A 22,706-nucleotide genomic window follows, 5' to 3' on the forward strand; every position below is an offset into this window, starting at 1 on the left:
AAACAAACTTTGTCATCAAGAAAAGGCCTCAGATCTTCACAGTTAGTAAATAACGATTATTAAGCTTCATCATGAACAAACCTAATTTTATTTTTTATCTTAATAGCAACTGGAAACAGTATTTTCTTACAGACTTATTATAGGCAAGTTTCACTTGTCGTTTGCTACACTTCTCATCTAGATGATCTGAAATTCTTAAATGTAAAGGCCAAAGCGTTTCTTCTAATGCCATATGAATGCCCTTTGTTGTAGTAGGTATCCAATAAGAGTGTTCATAGCAGAATGTTTGAGGAAGGCAATCCTCCCCATGTGATATCATCTTTGTAGTGGATTAAAATTTTTAGAATGCCCATGTGTCTACAAATTTCCTGGAAGTGTTATTAGCTGAATAAGCATATTCCTCCAACTTTCTTGTCTTTCCCAATTTTATAATCCATTGTTTTAGGAGTAAATGTATCAAATGGCGGTTTGGTTAAACAGGCAAACCCATTGATAAACTGTTGTTTCACCCAGCAAATCGTTCAATATTGCTGTCCCAATCTTTAACCTTGACCGTCGAACGTATGAAACCGCCAACAAAACAGCCAAAACAAAAGATTTTGGTGGTGGTTGCGAGAGGTGAGATTGCGTAAAACAGCTGCTGTTTGAGCTATCTTGCCATTCATAACATAAGATGAGCAACCATTATTATTTAATGATTATGGGGACAAAATTAATTTAACATTAGCTTTTGGGAGCAATTTTGTATTGTTCATTAAATTAGGGTGGTAATATCATTGTTTTCTATGAATACATAATTATAATAAGGGGCAATAATATCTGATTGCTAATAAAGGCAATAATTATTTTTGAATGGGCAACACTTATTCTATAGCACTACAACTGCCAGCATGCACTTGAGCACATGTGTATACCAGTAATTGTAGCATTGTAAAATTCCACTGTCACACGCCGGGCGATCAGGCTGCCTACCCGATCCCCAGCACTCTTACCTGCCTCAGCTGGCCGTCCGCTCCGTCCAGGTCGTCGCCATCTTTGATTCGGGTCTGCACATGCACAGACCAGTCCTATTAATTTCCTCTGCTCTCCTCCCATTGGTTGTTTATTTTGGCTCCAAACTTGAAAAGGCACATCCCCTGGATGTTTGGTGCCTGTTCTTTTAGTTACCTCCAAGGTGCTTAACGTGTCTCATTTGTTCTCCTAGACTGCAGAGCTGACACTCTATTTCAGTGCTACACCTCCGTTCCAGTGAAACCTGCTGACTTCAGTATCAACACTTCCTAGTATTCCGCCGCCATTTCTGTGGTAACCTGTTGTCTGGAGAGTTGACACCTCTCTCAGTCCACCTCCGCCATTCCTGTGGTGTCCACCAATCTTTTCTACTCCCCTCTACGTGTTATCTGCCATTACTGACCGTCTTTGCATGTTCCATTAAGAGGTTTTCGCCTGGTACTCCTAGTGAGGGCCACGACCTGCGAGATAGACGGAGCAAAGGCCAAACCGCCTTGCAGCTGGTCTCTGGTGAATACCATCTCCTCGTTGGACTCCGCGCCTTACTTGAGTTGTGCAAATCTGGGCCTCATGAACCGTGACAGCCACCTAGTAATTTACTTTTATTTGCATTCATGGGTTATGGAACTGATCACTCAGACAAAAGTCTTCTTGAAAATCTTATGCCACTGTATTGGTGTGGATCTCTGACCAAGGTGCCAAGGGTAATAAGCCCCACTGTTGTTCTAAACGGGTGTGTTATATTCTATTATTTTAAGTAGCCCTGAGCCCAGAGATTTTCAAGCACATCCATAGATTTTCCATCAAAATATAAAATATCATATAGAACTGTAGTTTCATATTTTATATAGCTGAAAAGTCACCTAATTGACTAGTGTGCTTAAACCAATCAGGAATGCAAATTAGTTGCCTGTTACAATGAGAGAGATCTCCAAAGGAGTTGTGATCTAGTCAGTATAATCTCATGTGATCACTCCAGATACAACCATGACCCTATGTTAAAAAAAATGTCAGTTTATGCTCTAAAAAGGAACTATGCAAGGGCCAATCCTGCCACTCCCCCTTAGCAGGGGCAAACGCAGGATTTGTAGAGGGGGGGTTTCCACACCACGCCGCCAGTCTGCGTGACCAGCATGCATGGGGGCGTGGCTGTAATTTTAGACAGTACTTGGCTGCTCTCCAACTCTTCCTATCCCCATAATATACATGGGCAATGCTGCGTGCACTATTGTTAGGTGCACGCAGCTCTCCCTTTTCAAGCGGAGCTGTGTGAAGCGGGAGCAGGATCCAGCCACCTCAATTATACAGTGCCCCAGGTTTGGAGGGGGTTTCCATGCACTAGGAAACCCCCCTCGGTTTGCCTATGATTAGAGTAGAGCTTATTCCGCAAAGTGCACACATCACCTCTGGAATTTTGTGGATTTACCTCATAATCCAAATATTAAATACACCAGGTTCTAATGACATTACTGAGATTAAAATGATGCGATTACTTCATATCGAATAACCTGGCTGCGCGATCATAAATTCTGGTAAATAATTTTCTTCCGTGGGTGCAATACAACATGGGGTTCTAGGCAACATGCTGGTTTAGGGACTCTGTGCCCCTGCATTTGTCAAAAAAACACCACCTAAAAACAGGTAAGAGTAATCCAGGACCCCCAGGGCCCACTCAGTCTTAGACAGAAGCTTATGTTGCCTAATTGATGATCTGACTCTACGTGGGTGTAGAGAAAGGGTGCACTTAAAGAACACATTGCATACTGCTTTATACATGTCTTTAAAATAATCTAGAAAACATAAAACTTAATCTAACATAACGGTTCTGGATTTACTTGAAATAACTTGTGCACTTGAAATACCCAATCAGTAAACTGTTTAATGTGTAAAAGAATAAAATATACTCACTCGTTATTTGAATAATATTTGTGGGGTTCTTTTGGATGTACTATATCTCCTGCAGTTCCCCGCAGAAATCCATTATCCGCACTGCAATGTACTGTGTGATAGAAATCTCTTGTAATCACATGCCTTGTTGATGTCATTCAGAGTCATGTGCAAGCAGATTGTATTTACCTTGATGTGCAGTCAAAACTGGTGGTTCTAGTATATAAGAAAATAAAGTAAATGCATTAACAATATGAAGTCATACTTGACTGTCTATGTCAGTGTTGGCTAACCTGTGACACTCCAGGTGTTGTGAAACTACAAGTTCCGGCAAAGCATGCTGGGGCTTGTAGTTTCACAACACCTGGAGTGTCACAGGTTAGCCATCACTGGTCTATGTGAACATGTTCTGGTCAGTAAAGAAATTAGGAGCTGGATTACTCAGACCTAAGTCCCTGCCTCAGGCTTATTTAAGAAATCCTTATATAAGGAAATATAAATAATAGAGAACATTTGCTACCATAGCCAGGGCCAGTTTATGGGCGGGGTAACTGGTGACATATGTATTAAGAGAATCATGTTGAAGTCCCGCCCCCAACCCTCTGTTAAAGGATAAAAAGTGATGGAGCCCTTCTACAGCATGTATGCAGCACTTGGAGGGAATGAAAACTTACACTGTTTAAATGTGGAGAGCAGAGAGGGTGACTATCGGGTCATAAAGTCAACGACAACCGCTGTGATTGGCTGTCAGGTGAGGGTGGCTGTCTGTGACATGACGTGATCTGACTGCAAACACTTCTATTGGCCTTGACCCCACAAATTAGTTGCCCTGTGCCCTGCATATATCTTAATCTGGCCAGGCTATAGCATTTCTTGTCAGCAGGAAATGGGTAAGAACAGGGGGGATTATAAGTGGCCAGAATGCCCCCTGAAGACTTAGTGATTAAAACATAAAAAACACAGTAACACTGACAGCACAATGCAAGAGAACTCTTGTTAAATACAAAATATTAAAAAATGTATATTTACATATCATAACAAGTACAGATGTCATAGGCTATTTAAAAATAAAATCACCAGACTACATGGGCGTGCTGACCTTGGTTGAGGTTTGCATTGACCCATTGGATCAGTCTCTGAATATCCGTGAAGACGGCTGGTGACCCTCTCTTTCTTGGCAACTGCTTCCAATTGTTGTCCCATTTACGGGCACACCCCATGCCCCAGGAGGTCACACCAACCAGAACCCACCTCCCATGATTCCGCTGGCAGAGGAATGGCCCTCCAGAGTCCCCCTGAAACATAATGGACTGCTGTAGCAAAACATGTAAACTATGTAAATATACAATTTGGCGCTAAGTGGTTTAAATATATTATAATAAACTTTGATTGTGTATCTGCCCTCAGCCCTTGAGACTTCTGATAGGAGAAACTGTTACTCCCCAGCAAGAAGTGATTTTGTTTTCATACACATATATAGTTAACATGTAAATGCAGATGAGTATTCTTTTTACCAATTCCATTAAAGGATATTATGCTGTCTTTTTCTGATTTTTTTTGTTTTAACACATTTATGTGATTGGGAGTCATGCTGTGTCTCATAGACTGTAAGCTTGCGAGAGAAGTCCTTCTTACCCCACTGTCTGTATTACCCAGTATCAGGGCCTGATCAACCACTAGGCTGACCAGGCTGCAGCCTGGGGCGCTGGGTCCCGGGGGGCGCTGCACTGTGGGTATTTTTATTTTTAAAATTATTATTTATTTATTTTTTTCTTCATTCATTTTTTTTGTCGGGGTGGGGGAGGGGGTAGGTCGCCGCTGGGGATCGCCACAGGGGGGGGTGGGGATCGCCGCGGGGGGGTGGAGGGCTCGACGATCAAAAGCATTGGTGGTCAGTGGTTAGCAACACACAGCCAATCGCCAGGCTGCCTGTTTCTGTGCAGCAGACAGGAAGCAGGACGTCTTCACTTCCTATCTGCTGATCTGAGGAGAGGAGCGACGCTGGCACAACTACAGGTAAGTGAAGGGGGGAACTGCCCTGCATATCTATAGGGAGGGGGGGGAACTGCCCTGCATATCTATAGGGGGGGGGGGGGGGAACTGCCCTGCATATCTATAGGGAGGGGGGGGGGAACTGCCCTGCATATCTATAGGGAGGGGGGGGAACTGCCCTGCATATCTATAGGGAGGGGGGAGGGAACTGCCCTGCATATCTATAGGGAGGGGGGAGGGAACTGCCCTGCATATCTATAGGGAGGGGGGGGGGAACTGCCCTGCATATCTATAGGGAAGGGGGGGGAACTGCCCTGCATATCTATAGGGAGGGGGAGAACTGCCCTGCATATCTATAGGGAGGGGGAACTGCCCTGCATATCTATAGGAAGGGGGGGGAACTGCCCTGCATATCTATAGGGAGGGGGGGGAACTGCCCTGCATATCTATAGGGAGGGGGGAGGGAACTGCCCTGCATATCTATAGGGAGGGGGGGGAACTGCCCTGCATATCTATAGGGAGGGGGAGAACTGCCCTGCATATCTATAGGGAGGGGGAACTGCCCTGCATATCTATAGGAAGGGGGGGAACTACCCTGCATATCTATAGGGAGGGGGGGAAATACCCTGCATATCTATAGGGAGGGGGGGAAATACCCTGCATATCTATAGGGAGGGGGGGAAATACCCTGCATATCTATAGGGAGGGGGGGAAATACCCTGCATATCTATAGGGAGGGGGGGGGGGGACTACCCTGCATATCTATAGGGAGGGAGAGGGGGGACTGTCATGCATATGTATAGGGAGGGAGAGGGGGGACTGTCATGCATATGTATAGGGAGGGAGAGGGGGGCTGTCATACAAATCTATAGGGTGGGAGGGGGGGCTGCCATGAAAATCTATAGGGAGGTAGAGAGGTTGATATGTATGAAGGAGGGCAGAGGAGGGGGGCTGTTATATGTGACTGGGGGAGTTTTGATGTGACGGGGGGGGGATAGCTAGCTAGCAGAGTGGAGGTAAGGAAAATAGCTGCAAGGGGGATGGATGCAGGGTGGGAGGTAAAGAAAATGGCTGCAGCAGGGGTTAAGGAAAATGGCTGTGCGGGGGGGGGTTGTGGTTAAGGAAAATGGCTGCACGGGCTTTTTAAAAAATAGAGCAGCTTTGGGGGGCAGAATCTCATGATTGTGTGGTGGTCACATGGGTGGTCTCAGCAATCACTAGAATACTAATATTAGTGAGATGGGGCTGGTAGAGGTTTGTATTTGATTGACAACAAATATTCAGATATTGCTTATATATGCCTGTCCAATGGGGTACTTTTAGCTGGCCATAATGGAGTGTTTTGTTTTAACTAAATCATTCAGGGTTTGCATTATAATACATTTTTGCATTTTCAAAACAGGACGCCAACTTTCCAGAAGCCAACGAGAGGATAACAAAGTTGCAAGAGAGAAGAGCAAGGACAGGTAAGAGACAATGGCACAATCTGTCTAAATTTGAATGCTGGAGAATACACCTGAACAGTCATATTCAGGAGTGTTCCTATACACCTATATATTCGGAGGAGGGGGGGGGGGCTGCGGCCGTATTAGCCTAGGGCGGCCAGAACCCTTAATCAGGCCCTGCCCAGTATTGTTTTATTATTGTGTTTGTTCCCAATTGTAAGGCGCTACCGGAATTTTCTGGTGCTATATAAATAAATGTTAATGATGATGTGTACATGGGACCCTAATTAAGGAATTTGTGTTATGAATTTTATGGAACTTGAATGAATTCAAATGAATAAATGTATATATAGGCTTATGCTTTAAGAGTTAATAGTCTGCAGAAGAATAGTTTACTCAAGCTGATTTCCAAAAAAGAGGGAAACAAGACACATTCCTGTACCTGGCTGTACCATGTTACCAAGAGAAATCAGATGAAACTTGCAAGGTCAAACACTGTATAGGCAGGGTGTGTAACTAAAATCTGCCCAGTAACAAGAAAGGTATAGGAGACTATGTAAATGCATTATTTATTAGATTACTGTTAGAATACTGTACCTCTGCTTGCATGCCTGAATAAAGCAGCTCACATTTGGATCTTTGGCTTATGATTTTTTACTTCATAATGCTTCACAAAATCCTAGCTCCATTTGGAATATATCGTTGCGTGAAGGTTTCTACATAAAATAGCTTACAGTGTTTATTCAACTAGTTTTACTAAGACATGTATATGCATGGTTTATATTTTATGATATGTTTCATTATATGTATCATTGATGATTGACAAATCTAAGATAACAGAATCTGTACTATACTGCTATATATACTGCCCTTGCTTGCACTTTCCCTACATTCATATTCTTTTTTTTAGAGGTCTTGGATGAGACCTAAAAAGTGCTGATAAAGACAGCGGAATTAACGTACGCAGTATACTTCTAAAACATATCGTTTGTAACAATAGCCATGCAATTGAATTATTACCTAAATTGCAAAGATTTAAAAAAAAAACAACCAAAAAAACCTTTTTATTTTACATTTTTTCAGAAAAAAAATCCAGGCAGATCAGATTAGAGGCTAATGGAACCCTTTCAACCATCAAGCATCTTCCAGATTGTGGTGATTACTAATGGGAGAATCCTGTACTGTTTCAGAATATCAGCTGGAAGAATCAGTGTAAAGTGTGCACCTATCTTCAGAAAGATGAATTACTTACTTTTCCATGGCTTGTTAGATTCATTTAAATCCAACAGAGCATGGATAAGCATAAAATATAAGATCTGTAGCGCCAGGCTTATATGCATGATTGAATGACTGCTACAGATGAGCATCTTTACCTTATTTCCCAATACAGCTTGTATTGCCACTACTTACATAAAAGGTTCCTTTTCAGTGGTAATCATCGGTGTGTGATAAATTGCAATAAAATCACAGACATGATCTATTTAATGCAAAAAAACCAAAACAAAACAAAAACAAATAAATGAATATAGAGAATGTACCTGACAAGCATCCTTTCCTCCTTCTGGAAATCCTGCACATACCACAGTGTCAAACACCAAGCGCTGATTCACAGATTCCATCACAGTTAAACACCTATTATAGTCAATGAGAGGTAATGCAACCTGTTGGAGATTGGTAGGCAGCTGGCCATCTGAAATACCAAACAGGGAGTAGAAAGCAGTTACAATAAGGTGAATTTATTTACATTCCACTAATGAGGTGTCTTCCTTCTCAGAATGGCTGAAGCCTCTTACTTTCCTTCAAACGTCCCCATCCAAGAGCAATACACAGAGAACCAGTTGAAAAAATGTCGTCTGGGTTTGGTAGGCAAGCTGGTTGGATTTTCTCATCTGTAAGAGCAGAAATATCCAATTCACAATACTTCAGCGTACATATAAATTGGTTTACTTACAGGTAATAAACATAGACCAATAAAGGTGTACTGTCCATAACCTAAGAATTCCTCTTTATATAGAACACTAGTAATCTGCAGATTGTTAGATCACTAACCTCTGTAGAGAATTATGGAGCCAAATACTTTTCCATCTACTACCATATGGAGACATACAGATATATATATATATTGCAGTAAACCTTCTCTTCAAAGTCCCAGACTGGATAGATGCAGTTATAGATTTAGTCAGCCAATTTGACCAAATGGGGCAATCATTGTGCCATGTGTGATCAGAACTGACGTACTAGGGTGCTACACCTGGAGGATTGACCTCCATCATTGTGTGTGTGATCCTCAGCCAACCTCAAAGTGGACTAGACTAGATGCAGTGTAATCTGGTTGCTGGTTTATTAGCCTAAATGCCGGGATCTGTGCAATTTGCCCAAAGCTCCTAAAGATCCAACCTTTTGGTGTTCTGGATAAATTACCAGAATATTCAGTGTGTGGCCAGCTTTAAGTATACAGTAGCAACCTTCCACCCAGGCCCAGCGCTCCCATTGGGCAAGGTTAGGCAATTGCCTAGGGCACCAGGCTCTGCAGGGCGCCTCGAAATTAAAAATAAAATAAAAAATGACTATGGTCATTTAAAACAGAAATCCACGGGGAGGAGAGGGGGGAAGGGGCTATGAATCTTACCAGCATGAAGCTGCTCCTCTCTGTTCTGTCTCCTCCGCTCACTGACAGTGACAGGCCGTGATGATGTCATCATCACGGCCCGACAGTGTCTGTGAGTGGAGGGGAGAAGACAGAGCAGAGAGGAGCAGCTTCATGCAGGTAAGTTAAAGAAAGACATGGGGAGCTGAGGGGAGGGAAGCGCATCGCCGATTTTGACAGGGGGGGCTCCGATTTTCACAGGGCGCCAAGGATCCTAGCACCGGCGCTGCTTCCACCTTATTATCACTCGAGAGGGCTGGAGCCACTCTGTTAAAAAAAGCTCCAGAACAAGGACATGAGCTTCTTAAAAAACTTGGCATCATTGAAGAAATGCCTACAGCAATGAGGACAAAGAAGCCAACGCCTGCTCTGGAGTGAATGGCCTAATCAACCACCTTTGTACAGGGTAAGTCCATAACATTTAACATTTATCCGATATTTAGCTAGATGGGAAGTAAAAGACATACCGCAACTTTTACTCACTTTAATAACCTTAATTAAATGTTTGCATTATATACAGTTTTAAGGTTCAACAATTACACCAGTCCCCATGTGGACCTGAGGTACAATGTTATATTGCTTAAGTTGTATATTTATAACAGGTTCCTCTTTACAAGGCGAGGTGCACGTCCATATCTCAATGTTCATTTTCACTCCTTCAGACAATATTGGCCATCACAATTCATGCATGCTGATTACACTGCTCTGAAGGTACCATTAGTGGTTTGAATGCATTGATAATGTTTAAGGTTTTTAAATAATATGTCTCCCCAAACATGGTCACACCTGTTCCAATCTAAGTCTTCTCACACTTACTTTTGTTTACCTTATTACCTTAAATAGGTCCACAACTCCCAAGATGATGTCCAACTCACTCCTACCCCCATTTTAAAAGACTGTCTGTAAACCAGAGCTGGTCTGCCCATGATACTGGCCTCTTACCCTTCCACCTTGACCCGGTCACCCAACAACTACTTGGCCCCACTACCTTGCCCTTGGTGGAGTCGCTTATCCCCATTGTCATCTATCAAATAAGACTTGCCCACATGAAGAGGCACAGCGATATTAGTATACCACAAAGATCCCTGAACATTGGTGAACATTAATTCTGGCTCTCAAGGCATATTGATCATATTATCATACTAACAGGTGCCCTAGGACAGACCCCCCCAGTCTCGAACATCAGTGTATGCTCCAAACATGAACAGGTGCCTTAAATAGACTGGAAGATGAGGGGGAGTCGAAGGTAATCAGCCAATGGTTGAACAGGGAAACCTATGAATCCAAGATGTTGGCCGCCATCAGAAGATCGCGACATCGGAGCTGCAGAGAGGGAGCACGTTGAAAGAGGCCAGACCTGCGCACCGGACCCCAATAAGTCAGCAGGAGGGTCCGGCACATGACAGTCACTTAATGAAGTCCAGACCTCTCCTGTGTCCTGGTTAGATCACTCAGTGGTTGAGCTGGAACTTACAACATCACACCTAATGCACAATTCTGCTGGCATCTCAGCGAGACCCTCTTACTAAAACAGGAGCACATTTTGAAAATAGTCCAATGATCAATAATAATAATAATCAGTGACATAAGAGCAAAAAATTAGCACACTCAAAATGCCACAATCAATTTTACGGGAGGCTCGTAATGCCACCGTGCATGCCTTTCTGATCAATTTGGCAGCTGCAATAAAAGAAAATGGTCTGCAGCTCCAAGCCTTGATGGCTTCACAGCCTCTTATTATAATAAATTCTCAGGTGCACTGATCCCCATGCTTGTGGGTCTATTTAATTCAATAATATACAGTGGAAAATTCAATGGGGTTAACACCAGAGGTGAGATTGTTGTTATGCCTAAACCAGGATGGAACCCCCAAAACACTGGCAGCTGTAGGGCAATCTCACTTCTCAATGTAGATTTAAAGCTATTTGCAAAACTTATAGCAAACAGACTAGGTTCAGTCATAGCATTCTTGGTACATCCTGATCAAGCAGGCTTCATCCCTAGTAGGCAGGCCTCTGATAACACCAAGAGGACCATTAACCTAATCTATGCTCCTGACTCTTGTGGTGGCCCTTGATGTAGAAAAAGGCTTTGATAAAGTAGCTTGTCTTTATGTAGCATACCCGAGTTAGGATGGGAATCAGGGGTGCCTTCTGTGGGTGCATAGATGCGCTATATCACAAACTTTCTTTTAATCTCCCTTACAAAGCAGAAAAAGGCACAAGGCAGGGTTGCCCCCCGTCCTCAATCTTTGCATTCCTCATGGAACCGCTTGTATCACAAGCCCCACATTACTGAACTTTCCACGATTGCTGGATTCGAGCAAGTCAGATCTTGCAACAAGGAACAAGCTCACTATATCTTGGCTCAGCCACATTGCAGCAATCAAAGGGAGCATCCTCTCTAAGCTTCTATATCTGTGGCAGTCTCTTACAATTTGAGTTTCAACAAAAGTTCTCAAGAACCTTCAAAAATACCTCATAAAATTTATATGGGCTGGCAGGAAATGAATGGAAAAAGTGCATAGCCTCCATAAAAAAAACAGTTAGAGATATGAATGGGAGTTCCTGAAGACAAATAACTATTCATAGTGTTTGGACAAACATAGAGGCCAATGATAAGAATAAGTTCAAAAAGCAAATGGGCCTTAAAAAGTGAACAAAAAATTAAATTAAATTAATCAACGCTTCTGACCTATTCCTGGTCTTGATAAAGGAATGGGTCCAAAATATATTTAAACACTTGAAATCATTGTGCTATAGGCAAAGCTGATAGATAGGGAAGTTTGCTAGTCAGTGCCAAGAACATTTAGTTGTTTTCAGATATCTATTGTTTGTAGACCTGTTTGGGCAACATTATTTACCAAAATCAATGTGTCCCTCCAGCTCCAATACTGCAATATCATAGTTGATCGGCCGGCTTGGGTTAAAGTTGGGATGTTTGGTGACAGTTTTTATGGAGAAAATCTTTTCAGTGGGCTCCGCAACAGTGAAATCATGTTCTCCAATACACACTTTTGCGCTAAGTTCAAAATGCCTGTAAAAGACATGGAACAGAGACAAAGTTTCTACCCAACATACTTGTCTGCAAACAAAACTACTACTATTATTATTTATTTACAGCATTGTACAGAGGATATGTGGCCATTCACTTCAGTCCCTCAGGGAACAGACGTATTCCATAGTATTGTATAATAAGCTATAATGTAAAATTCACACCAAACTAAGAGGTATAAAGAGAACGCTGCTGTCTATTCTAATGGATGGTCTAAGATTTATGCTATTTTTAGAACACTATATGACGTATATGAAAATCCGGGCTTGAATTTAGAATTAGGCACGGCAGAATTGTGAACATTGACAGGATGATGGCTATTTATATAGCGCCACTAGATCTGTAGCGCTGTACAGAGAACTCACTCACATCAGTTCCAGCCCCACTGGAGCTTATAGTCTAAATTCCCTAAACATACACACAGACAGAGAGACTAAGGTCAATTTAATAGCAGCCAATTAACCTAGCAGTATGTTTTTGGAGTGTGGGAGGAAACCAGAGCACCCGGAGGAAACCAAACAAACTCCACATGGATAAGGCCATGGTCGGAAATTGAACTCATGACCCCAGTGCTGTGAGGCAGAGGTGAAAACCACTTACCCACCGTGCTGCCCATTCATTTGATCAAAAATAAATGGTTTAAAACAACAGACACGTTTAATAAATAGATTGGTAGCAAACAATAGTTCACTTCCTCAAATTATTTTTGGTACATTTTTTGCCTAGTGTACTAAACACCGTTCATATATTGTATAGATTGGAATCTTTGTGTACACAGACAGCACATACTTATTGGTGGAAATGTCCATGCAAACATTCTACATGAAAATGTTATTAAGTTCTTACTTGTCGGACACGCAGTGAGCAGCTGTAAGTACGTGCTTGTTGCTAACAATGGTTCCTCCACAGAAGTGTTTCCCATCACGTTTTAGAGAAGCCTGTGCAAGGTTAATCACAAAGGATCATTTAGATTTTTTTAGCACAATGGGTGATGTTAGAGTGTTAGCAGGAGTCTTATCGTTTGTGAAAGATACCTTGATGTGGATTGTTACTTTTGCTAAATGTAAGTGCATTTGATTATTATTTGCACAATTTAACTCTATATTGGAATACTACACTATAAGGAAACCCTTGTTCCTTCTTGTCTTCCGTATATATGTGAACTATATGGTGGACCCTGGGAGGAACGGATGGGAGCATATCAAGGGATCATTTGGAATTGCATCCAGATGACCTGAAAAGATTGTATATTGGGATCTTATTTATTTTATATTGTGACTGTGGACAATTTGCTACATTCATTTTTTATATATATATATATATATATATATATATATATATATATATATATATATATATATATATATATATATATGTTACCATTGATGCAACTCACTTTGTGATACTCAGAAAACCCGTCTATCCCATTACCTTCCCAATCGCGCCTTATTCCGAATCTCTGTTCTATTTATTGTAATTTTGGGAATTTTAGTGGGTATTCCCAAGAGAATTGGGCTGCAATCCCCATCCCTCCCCCCTTTCCTATAGGAGCGCAGGAAGGATACCTATTCTATGCTAATAAATAAAACAACCAGAAATTCAAAATTTCTGCAAACCCTATTTGATCCTTAGTTCTTTGTAAGGATGTACTTATGTCTATGCCAAGCATGTTTAAATTGCCCTACGTTAATAGCCTCTACCACATCTGATGTGTAATATTGTGATGTTTGTTCAAATTGAATGTTTATATATGCCTTGATTTACCCAAAGAGCATAGGTTTGTAGAGTAAGATGGAGAGGAGCAGAAGTTGACACAGAACAAAAGGAGAAGCTGGTTGGAGATTCTCTTTATTCTGCAAGAAATGCAGTATAAAGAGAAAGTGCAACGCTGCGTTTAGTTTTGCAGAACAGTGCAATAATATTAACTTTAACTTAACTTTAATTAACAACAAGGATGGTTTTAAAGTAGTAGGGTTTGGACTTTGACGAAACATTCACACCTTTGCACAGTGCACCTGTACAGATATTTATACCTCTCTGTACACCTAGAACCCTTCTAGCTCATTGAGGTGTCTACTGAGAGAGATTAGAAGGAATACACCTTGGGAATAATAACAACAACAACAACTTGATATGTGTTGGGAAGACCACCCAAGCACTCTGTACAAAACAAAAGGTATTTTGCGGCACATATTAAGTGAAATTGTTGTGAACATAGAGAATTATTTATTAGGGTTAACCCATCACATAATTGTGAGGAATAAGAGACAAATCATAACTGCAGTGTAAATATGTTCTATCAAATGAATCCATTGATAAGTTCAGCTACTAAAGTGTAAAATGTGAAGACAGAAAGTCTGTTGCATGTGTATTTGCACATTCCAGTGTGAGAAGATAGGAGTGTCACCTATGGCAGCTTCAAAGAACTCTAGCTGTGAGATATATCCTGACACAAGTTAGTTTATGGACACCTGAACAGACTTTGTGGGTCCGGTCACAGCTGGACATCCTTGCAGTCCAAGGCGAAATTTTGAAGGCCTATACAGATATATAGAAATATGGGCTTCAAAAGAAAAATATGTCTTCATAGTTCATATTTTGGGAAATCCAGGTGCTACTGAGGAGCAGAAATCACACCAGGGAGTAAATGTATCATAGTCCGTTTTTTTCAACTCGCCGGAAATCAGCGAGTTGACAGCTAAAATTTAAATCGGCGCTGGCTTGTACAGGCCAGCGCTACTTTAAATTTTAGCTGTCAACTCGCGATTTTCGGCGAGTTGAAAAAACCGGACTATGATACATTTACCCCCAGAATTGTGAATGACAGGTACGGTGATATCCGGAAACAGCTAAAATCACATATCTTTGAAAAAAGTATGTCACATTGTCAACATTTCATCATGTTTGGTATCAAAAGATGGACAAAGTCATAAGGGATTTATTAATAATAAAATTGGGTCTGTGTGATGTTCCACAGAAAAGTTAGGTCACATAGTAGAATTGAGTAGTAAATTAGGCAACATGCAAGTGGTGATTGAAAAAGTGTCATAGGCCACAACCCCCCAGGGGTAGGAAGAGGTGTGAAAATGTCATTAAAAAGCTGAAACCAGTTACAGCAAATTGTCAGACTTTTTGGGAAATCAATTCACATTGATAAGCTGTCCATCTTCCAACCCAATTTCCCTTGGCCAGAAAAAGTAATTCAGGTAAGTGCTACTCTGAATGTAATCCCTATTATTTTAAACTGTTTTGCTTGTTATGTCAATCTATTAATTGTTTATTCATTATGTTTTATATCTGTATGCCCTGCCCTTTTGTATATTAAATCTATAATTTAATATGTTGCGTCCTTGATACTCTAACGAATACATTAGACTGTTAAGCAGAATATAGCTCAGCCAAGTTAACCCGTTGAATGTCAGTGTATGATTTCTTGATACATTTGATTAACAAGCTGTGTGTGCTTGCATTTATATTTGTGTAACAGTCTGGAAGTGTGAAGAGTTAACCCTTTGCTTGCTGGTGTGGGTCTTGCTAGTCTGTGGATAGCTACAAGCCTCGTGTGCCAGTGTGGGACAGTATATTGGAGTCCTATTGTCCGTATTCAATAGGTGGTGGCAAGCCTGAAGTGTGCGGAGGTGTGAGCGCTGTTTGGGGCGATTCAGTAGGTCTATAACCTGTGTGATAGGTAAAGAGAGACTGCGGGCTGGAATCGTGTGACCTCATATAGCAAACACCCCAAAGTCACGGCAGCTGGGAGCCTGTTCGTGACAGTACTTAATAAAATGAGACTCAGAATGTGTTTTGAGTTTTTAACAGGTCATATAAGGAAGAAGTTATATTTCAAGTATTAGGAGTTAGTCATGCGAGCTGTAGTACACAGCGTAATGTTTTAATTAGACGAAAAAAATGTTTGAGTAGAGTAATCACTTAACTGAACCATAGATTGACTTGTGGAACTGCAATACACTATCTTAGTAGCCCTCAGCTAAAATCTCTTACTCATCTGTACAATGTGCAATCATTAATGACCATGGGGATCTATTGTATTTTTCAATGACAAAATGGGTAAAACACAAGCAATGGACTTACTATCCATGGGTGATTCTCCTTCTTTGCTGTTGTCCCTCCAACAATTCGAGAGAGAAGACTATAGTTGTCTATTTCACTGGCCAAAGGGCTTTCTCCACACCTAGAAGCTAAATCGACAATTAAAAGATGTTTTGTAATTCGACTATCGACAGGCTAAAGTCATAAGGTTGCAATGGATAGCTGAACACATCACGTATAACAATAGATCACTGATGGACAACTTGATCTAGTTCAAAGGCTGCATGTGCGACTAACCAACCTTCAAATGGGCCCACATTACCCTTCATTTTAAGAATGTATCAACCCAAAATGTCCCCACAAGCCCCACAGATCTCCCAATTGCTCTAACATTTCCCCACATGCCCTCAGAACCCCACTTGTCACAACATGCCTTCACATGCACTCAGACACTACCACACCCTAAGATCCTACTTGTACTCTGAAAATCCCCTACATGCTCCCTCTCCTCTGCCGCCATTAACTTAATATCGGTGAACAAAATAGTATTTGCTGGTTCTGTATTAAAGAACGGATAAAGCCCTAAGACAAAACACTGTATATAGCAGCCCTAAGACTTCAACTAGGGAGCCAAATATTTTCCTTAAATGAGCATTAAGCATTAGTATTCCACAGGATCAAAGCAATACAACGCCACAGATCAATGTCTTGCAATAAACTTCCTTTGACCTATTTTTCTGCTGAGCATAACTAAATAGACTGAAAACTTCACACCAGATATCGATTTATGAAATGCACTGTATAAAATCACACTTATTTTCCACCTACACAAATAACTGTTGAAAGAGGTTATATAGGATATTGAATTGGAAATGGAATAGTGACAGAGTACAGGTGTACAAGGGAAGTTAAATACAGTGTAAAAACACTTACCTGCACAGCCGGAGCCCAAAGAGGAAGGAGTGAGAGCCCGTGGTGCAGACTGCACTAACTCCTCCTCCTTTTGTAGACAGACCAGGGGCTAGATTTACTAAACGGCGGGTTTGAAAAAGTGGAGATGTTGCCTATAGCAACTAATCAGATTCTAGCTATCATTTTGTAGAATGCAATAAATAAATTAAAGCTAGACTCTGATTGGTTGCTATAGGCAACATCTCCACTTTTTCAAACCCGCAGTTTAGTAAATATACCCCCAAATCTCAAGCATATCTCTTTTATGGCAGATTTTATATAAACATTTTTGTACACAGTCCTACTTGGATGTCAAAAAGTACCTAAACATGCAGCCCAACAAACAGCAAGTGAGTTCACAGCTCTTTGGTCCTATTACATTAAGTATCATAAAGCATGCAAATCTATACAGTACACTAATTCCAGCTCATTCTAAAGATATCATTCCATGTTCAATGTTCCATGAATACTACAACTAGCCAACCTAGTTTATTATAATCCACAGCTAATACAAGCAGAGCAATCACTTTCCCTTGTAATATAGGTTTTACATGTTAGAATGTCATTCACATGAGAGAAGTAAAAGAGATACATGCATTTATTTATTTCCATTGGTATAAAATTATAACGTCAAGCACACATATACAATATAGTATGTAGTAAATAGATATATAAAAAAAACTGTACACAATATAAAAACATACAGTATACAATACACACCATCAACATGTATCAGAAGATCTCTTATTATTACGCCAGTGCTTACATCATTGTGCTTAGGGATAGGGATTTGCTTACTGGAATTTTTTCATCTTAGGTTGTATGAGCATCGAAAAAAACATAAATACAACCTATTGTTTGTTCCTTTGTAGTTTGAACTAAAGTTAAAATGACTGGACGCGTTTCAAACAAATAAATCAGTTAAGAGTTGTCGTAAAAAAGCTGCAACTTTTTGAAAAGCTTTCCAGGCACGTATACACATCTCAGACACACATTATCATTACACACAGCGGCTTACTAGGAATGATTACAACTATAAACAACACAACATCTTATAATAATCAGAAAATACGTTAGAACATACAGGGAGCATGCTATTACGAAATTAGGAAACAAATCCAGTTTTTGTAGTCAATTTATTCATTTTCTATTTGCTTTAACTAAATTTATTGCAAAATTGAACAACTGTACACGAACAACTGAACGCAAATAAAGAGAAGTGTCATAACATCCATAATAGCAACAGACATAAACATCTTAAAAGTAGAAGTACTGAGATAGAAGTAGGTGTCGGCTGAAACATAAACGTATATCTCCAATGAATAACAAAAGTTTAACAATCAAAACAAACAAAAAAAACGTTAAGAAAATAGTAGGCATATGAAGATTGTCAACCATGGTTTTTATTTATAGAGGAGGAAAAAAAAGGGGAATATGGAAAGGTAGCAGTATAGAACAGGGAAGATATCAAGAAGACGAGCAAGGTCTAGAGCAGGGGTGTCCAACCTTTAAGCTTCCCTGGGCCACATTGGAAGACGACGAGTTGGTTTGGGCCGCACATAAGATACACTAACAATAACGATAGCTGATCATCCAAAAAAACCATAGAAAACATAGTTAATTATATATATATATATATATATATATATATATATATATATATATATATATATATATATATATATATATATATATATATATATATATATATATATCACTTTTCTTTTCTAATCCCCCTATACTTACCTTTCAATCGCCCTGTTCAAAAAATCCTCTCTAGTTATTATACTATAATCACTTTTTGTATTCTTTCGATGCAATATCAATAAAGTGCATTTAAGCCAGGCATTGTATATCAGGGTGCCCTGACCAGGCCTGCGGTACCTGTCATATACATCACTGTGACCCCAAATTGTGACCTGTTTTGCTAATTACACCACTATGTTAGTTAAGGGATAACAACTTATAATGGGCCAAAGAGAATAATATATAATGCCCCATTAGTATTACAAGTAGAAGTATGTAGCAGGGAGATAAGGTCCATGATGCTCCAGGACCAGGTGACTTTTATTCACTGGTCAGCGTCCCTTGAAATAATAAAACAAATCCCCCTTAACTTACCTTTTAATCGGCTTGTTCTCCTGTCCTCTTCTCTTCTTTTCTCCAATTCTGTGCTGCTGATTGTTCTTCTCACGCGGGTGACTCCTCTGTGCTGCGCTCCGCAATGGATGTTGGGCATGATGACATCACGCCCGACATTCACTGCGAGCACCGCACGGAGGAGGAGACAAGGGAGGGAGCCGGAGTACCAGCTGACGTGAACGCAAGGTAAGTATTTTCTTTTCTTTTTTTTTGCAGGATTTTTTTTTTCCATTAACAGTGCTGCCCCCTTGCCACAACCAAAGCTCCTTCTGGGACACATTTACAGGGGTGTTGGACAACCCTGGTCTAGAGCCTAGAAGAGTCAATTTATTTTAAAGGACAGCAAAGCCTAATATATAAAAGTTGCCTTTTATAAAAGAGCTACTAATTCACATATTCAATACCTTGATAAACTATTCAGCCCATATTTTTGACATGTGTTGTCACAGATTCCTACTTTAAATAAAGTAGGCTTTTTGGCTCTGATCCGCAAAGTATTGTGTATCATGCCAAACACAATATATTCCCAAATTATATAAATGAAAAAGGGAGATTATTGACTGGGAAAAGTATTCATATCCCATCGTAAAGCTTAAAATTGCACAGGTGCCATACATTTCAAAAGTCACACATTTGTTCATTGACTTCACCCGTGTAAGATATAAGTGGATCACCTGTTGTCAGGTATTTTATATAAACAAGTCTCTCTGTGTGATGGTAGAGACCCATTTTTTTTTATTTTATTTTTTTTAAATGAAGATTAATAGCATTGCAAGTGTGAGAAAGGATTATAGAGAAGCACAGATCTATGGAAGGGTACAAGACCATTTCAAAGGCATTGAACATTTCTCCGAGTCCATTCCAATCCTTGCACAAAAGTGTAAGACGTATGAGACTACAAATACACTGCTTAGATTGGGCCACCCCCTTATAATTAATTTCTGGACAAAGCGGTCATTTATCAGCGGAGCTACTGAGAGGCCAATTTGACATTGAACGAGCTACAGAAATCAGTGGCCTCGATGGAAGACAATGTACATGGGTCAACAATCTCTAAGACATTCAGCACAATGGCCTTTATGGTAGGGTTACAAGGAAGAAGGCTATAGCTGTAAAACTACCATATCCTTGCCACCAAAAGAGACTAAAATGGAATGTTTTGGCCTGAACACCAAGAGGTATATTTAAATTATTGGAAGCAGCGAATCACCTGTATTATGTCCCTGTGTAAGGCTAGGTACACACTGGAGCGTTTTCATCCAATAATCGGGCAAATCAGCCAACATATGACGGACGGTAGTCGGGTGAGAGTGTATAGTGACACGATGGTCGAAACTCGTTCTAAAGTGTCGATTGTCAGCTCATTTGGTTGGTCGTACTGTTTAATATTTTCAGACCAATCACCGACTGATCATGTAGGGTGTACGCACTCATGCTCACCATCTCTAGAGTTTACAGATTCGGGCTCTTTTCAGCCGATGCTAGCGATGAATGTCTCGGTGAATAAATGTAGAGAGTACTGTAGAAGGAATAATTAATTTGTTCGTTCTGAGGCAGAATGTTTCAGAGTCACAGAAGCTAACGAAATTCATTAGGACATGTGAATAGATATAACAAGGTGGTTTTAATCAGTGTGACAATGTGACAATAATGAATGAATGAATGAATATTGTGCTGTCATTCTCTGAAGACTACAGGACCAGATGAAGTGCACAGATCTGAAGGTAAATCGTGTCAGTGTGTATGCATGAATCACCAGACTGATCGGACCTTCAGTCGTAGGTACAATCGTTTGAGATAACACATTGGTTGCAAAATTCTTCAGTGTGTACCTAGCCCAAGGACCGGACTGGTCTATTTTTGTCTTACACAGCGTTTATCTAAATCAACATCAGTTTTTTCACACAATAGCATTTGCATTTACCAGCTTTGTATATTTCGGTGAATATTTTACACTAAATCACCGCAACCAATCAGCAATTGATGTTCATCAGTCTAATGCAAGTTAGACATTGATAGCAAGCATCTGATTGGTCGCTGTGGTACAGTGCACATTTGGTAGCTAAACGCAATGTTAGTAATGAAGTCTGTATATGCCTCTCAAAAACTGACATATTACTTAAAGAAAAGGAGTTTAATGAAATAGCGAAGAGGAATACCGAGCACCTTGTGATGGACAATCAGACTCGGACAACAGTGGGTGGTCTTTGCGGAACAATGTTTCTCTGGTAACCTTAATCTCCTAAATATGAATACAACCATCATCTGCTAGCAGGATGTCTTAAAGTATAGTAGTCTTCTATATAATCTATTAGTAGACACTGAACCTCACATATACTAGCTTATCAATCTGTGATCAAAATATACCTACCTCTGGCAGGATTGCTAGACTCCAAATCCCCTCTTCTTATGTGGGACAACACGGTAAGTAAGAGAAGAAGAGCGCACCTGGAAGTTTCAGCACCTACCATATTGTCACAGGTAACTAAAACAGGGAGAGGCTGTTAGAAAACTTTATAGGATCGTCTGTTCCATTGTGGGAGAGCCGGAGTTGATTAATGAGGGCCTGGTTGATCATTGACTTTGCCGTAGCACATCCTGCATTTCCCGATGTAGCCAACCATTGTGTCTTTCCAAAGTGCCGGCCCTATCGGTCTCCCCGCAATTACTTTTAATTTGGAAATCTGTTCAAGCGTAAGTCGAAATGCAGATCAAAGATGGAGAATTATTCCACATAAGAATAATACAGCACATACCTCCAGATAAGCAGGGCTGAAACAAAGCATACACTTCTAAGAGTTTGATTTCTTAAGTGGAAATTAATTGTCCACTTAGTTCCTCCAGGGAATGATAGATGTTTAAAAAAGTCTCTGGCACAGAAAGTAACTTCACCTGTTTAATGAGGCTAAACAAACGCCCCATTTCACATACTGAAGAGAAAAATAAAGGTTGTTGTTGGCACATACAATACAACACAATACTATACAATATAATACAATACAAGGGCATACCCTTTGCTTTGAAATATCATACAAATGCTATACAGAAACTTTTGACTCAAATAAATTTATTAGAGTGCAGTGCTGTCTAACAGTCTATACTAGGCTATATGTTAACACCATATATGGAAAAGAGGTGGCATTTGATTGGGCACCAATACCATTAACACAAACTTGATTTTACAAAAGGGATTAAGGGGTATATTTACTAAACTGTCATTTTGTGTAATGTACTAAATAAATGATAACTAGAATCCAATTGATTGCTATAGGCAACATCTCCACTTTTTCAAACCCGCAGTTTAGTAAATATACCCCTTAATTGCTTTGTAAAATCAAGTTTGTGTTCATGGTATTGGTGCCCAATCAAATGCCACCTTTTTTTTCATATATGGTGTTAACATATAGCCTGGTATAGACTATTAGACACCACTGCACTCTAATAAAGTCTTTTGGGGAGTGTATATTTACTTTTTTCTTTAATGCTGTCAATTGTGTATGATGATTAAAAACAGAAGAGGTCCAATG

The 22,706-nt window shown here is 40.3% G+C and overlaps 1 protein-coding gene across 1 annotated transcript in view; it reads right to left on the bottom strand.

Annotated features, from left to right (window-relative positions):
* Window positions 1-21,946, bottom strand: part of OVCH2 (ovochymase 2) — a 59,205-nt gene extending 37,259 nt beyond the window's left edge. Inside the window, exons 1-9 of the mRNA XM_075188619.1 lie at window positions 21,551-21,946; window positions 16,129-16,235; window positions 12,883-12,974; window positions 11,846-12,018; window positions 8,129-8,224; window positions 7,874-8,025; window positions 3,998-4,193; window positions 3,088-3,114; window positions 2,920-3,010 (exon numbers count right to left, since the gene is read on the bottom strand). Of these exons, the coding sequence (XP_075044720.1) occupies window positions 2,920-3,010; window positions 3,088-3,114; window positions 3,998-4,193; window positions 7,874-8,025; window positions 8,129-8,224; window positions 11,846-12,018; window positions 12,883-12,974; window positions 16,129-16,235; window positions 21,551-21,650 (1,034 nt within the window). The 5' untranslated portion in view covers window positions 21,651-21,946. The remainder of the gene's footprint in view (window positions 1-2,919; window positions 3,011-3,087; window positions 3,115-3,997; window positions 4,194-7,873; window positions 8,026-8,128; window positions 8,225-11,845; window positions 12,019-12,882; window positions 12,975-16,128; window positions 16,236-21,550) is intronic.
* Between the last annotated feature and the right edge of the window lie 760 nt (window positions 21,947-22,706).

Source organism: Mixophyes fleayi, chromosome 10 (assembly GCF_038048845.1).
Source record: "Mixophyes fleayi isolate aMixFle1 chromosome 10, aMixFle1.hap1, whole genome shotgun sequence".
Classification (NCBI taxonomy): domain Eukaryota; kingdom Metazoa; phylum Chordata; class Amphibia; order Anura; family Limnodynastidae; genus Mixophyes; species Mixophyes fleayi.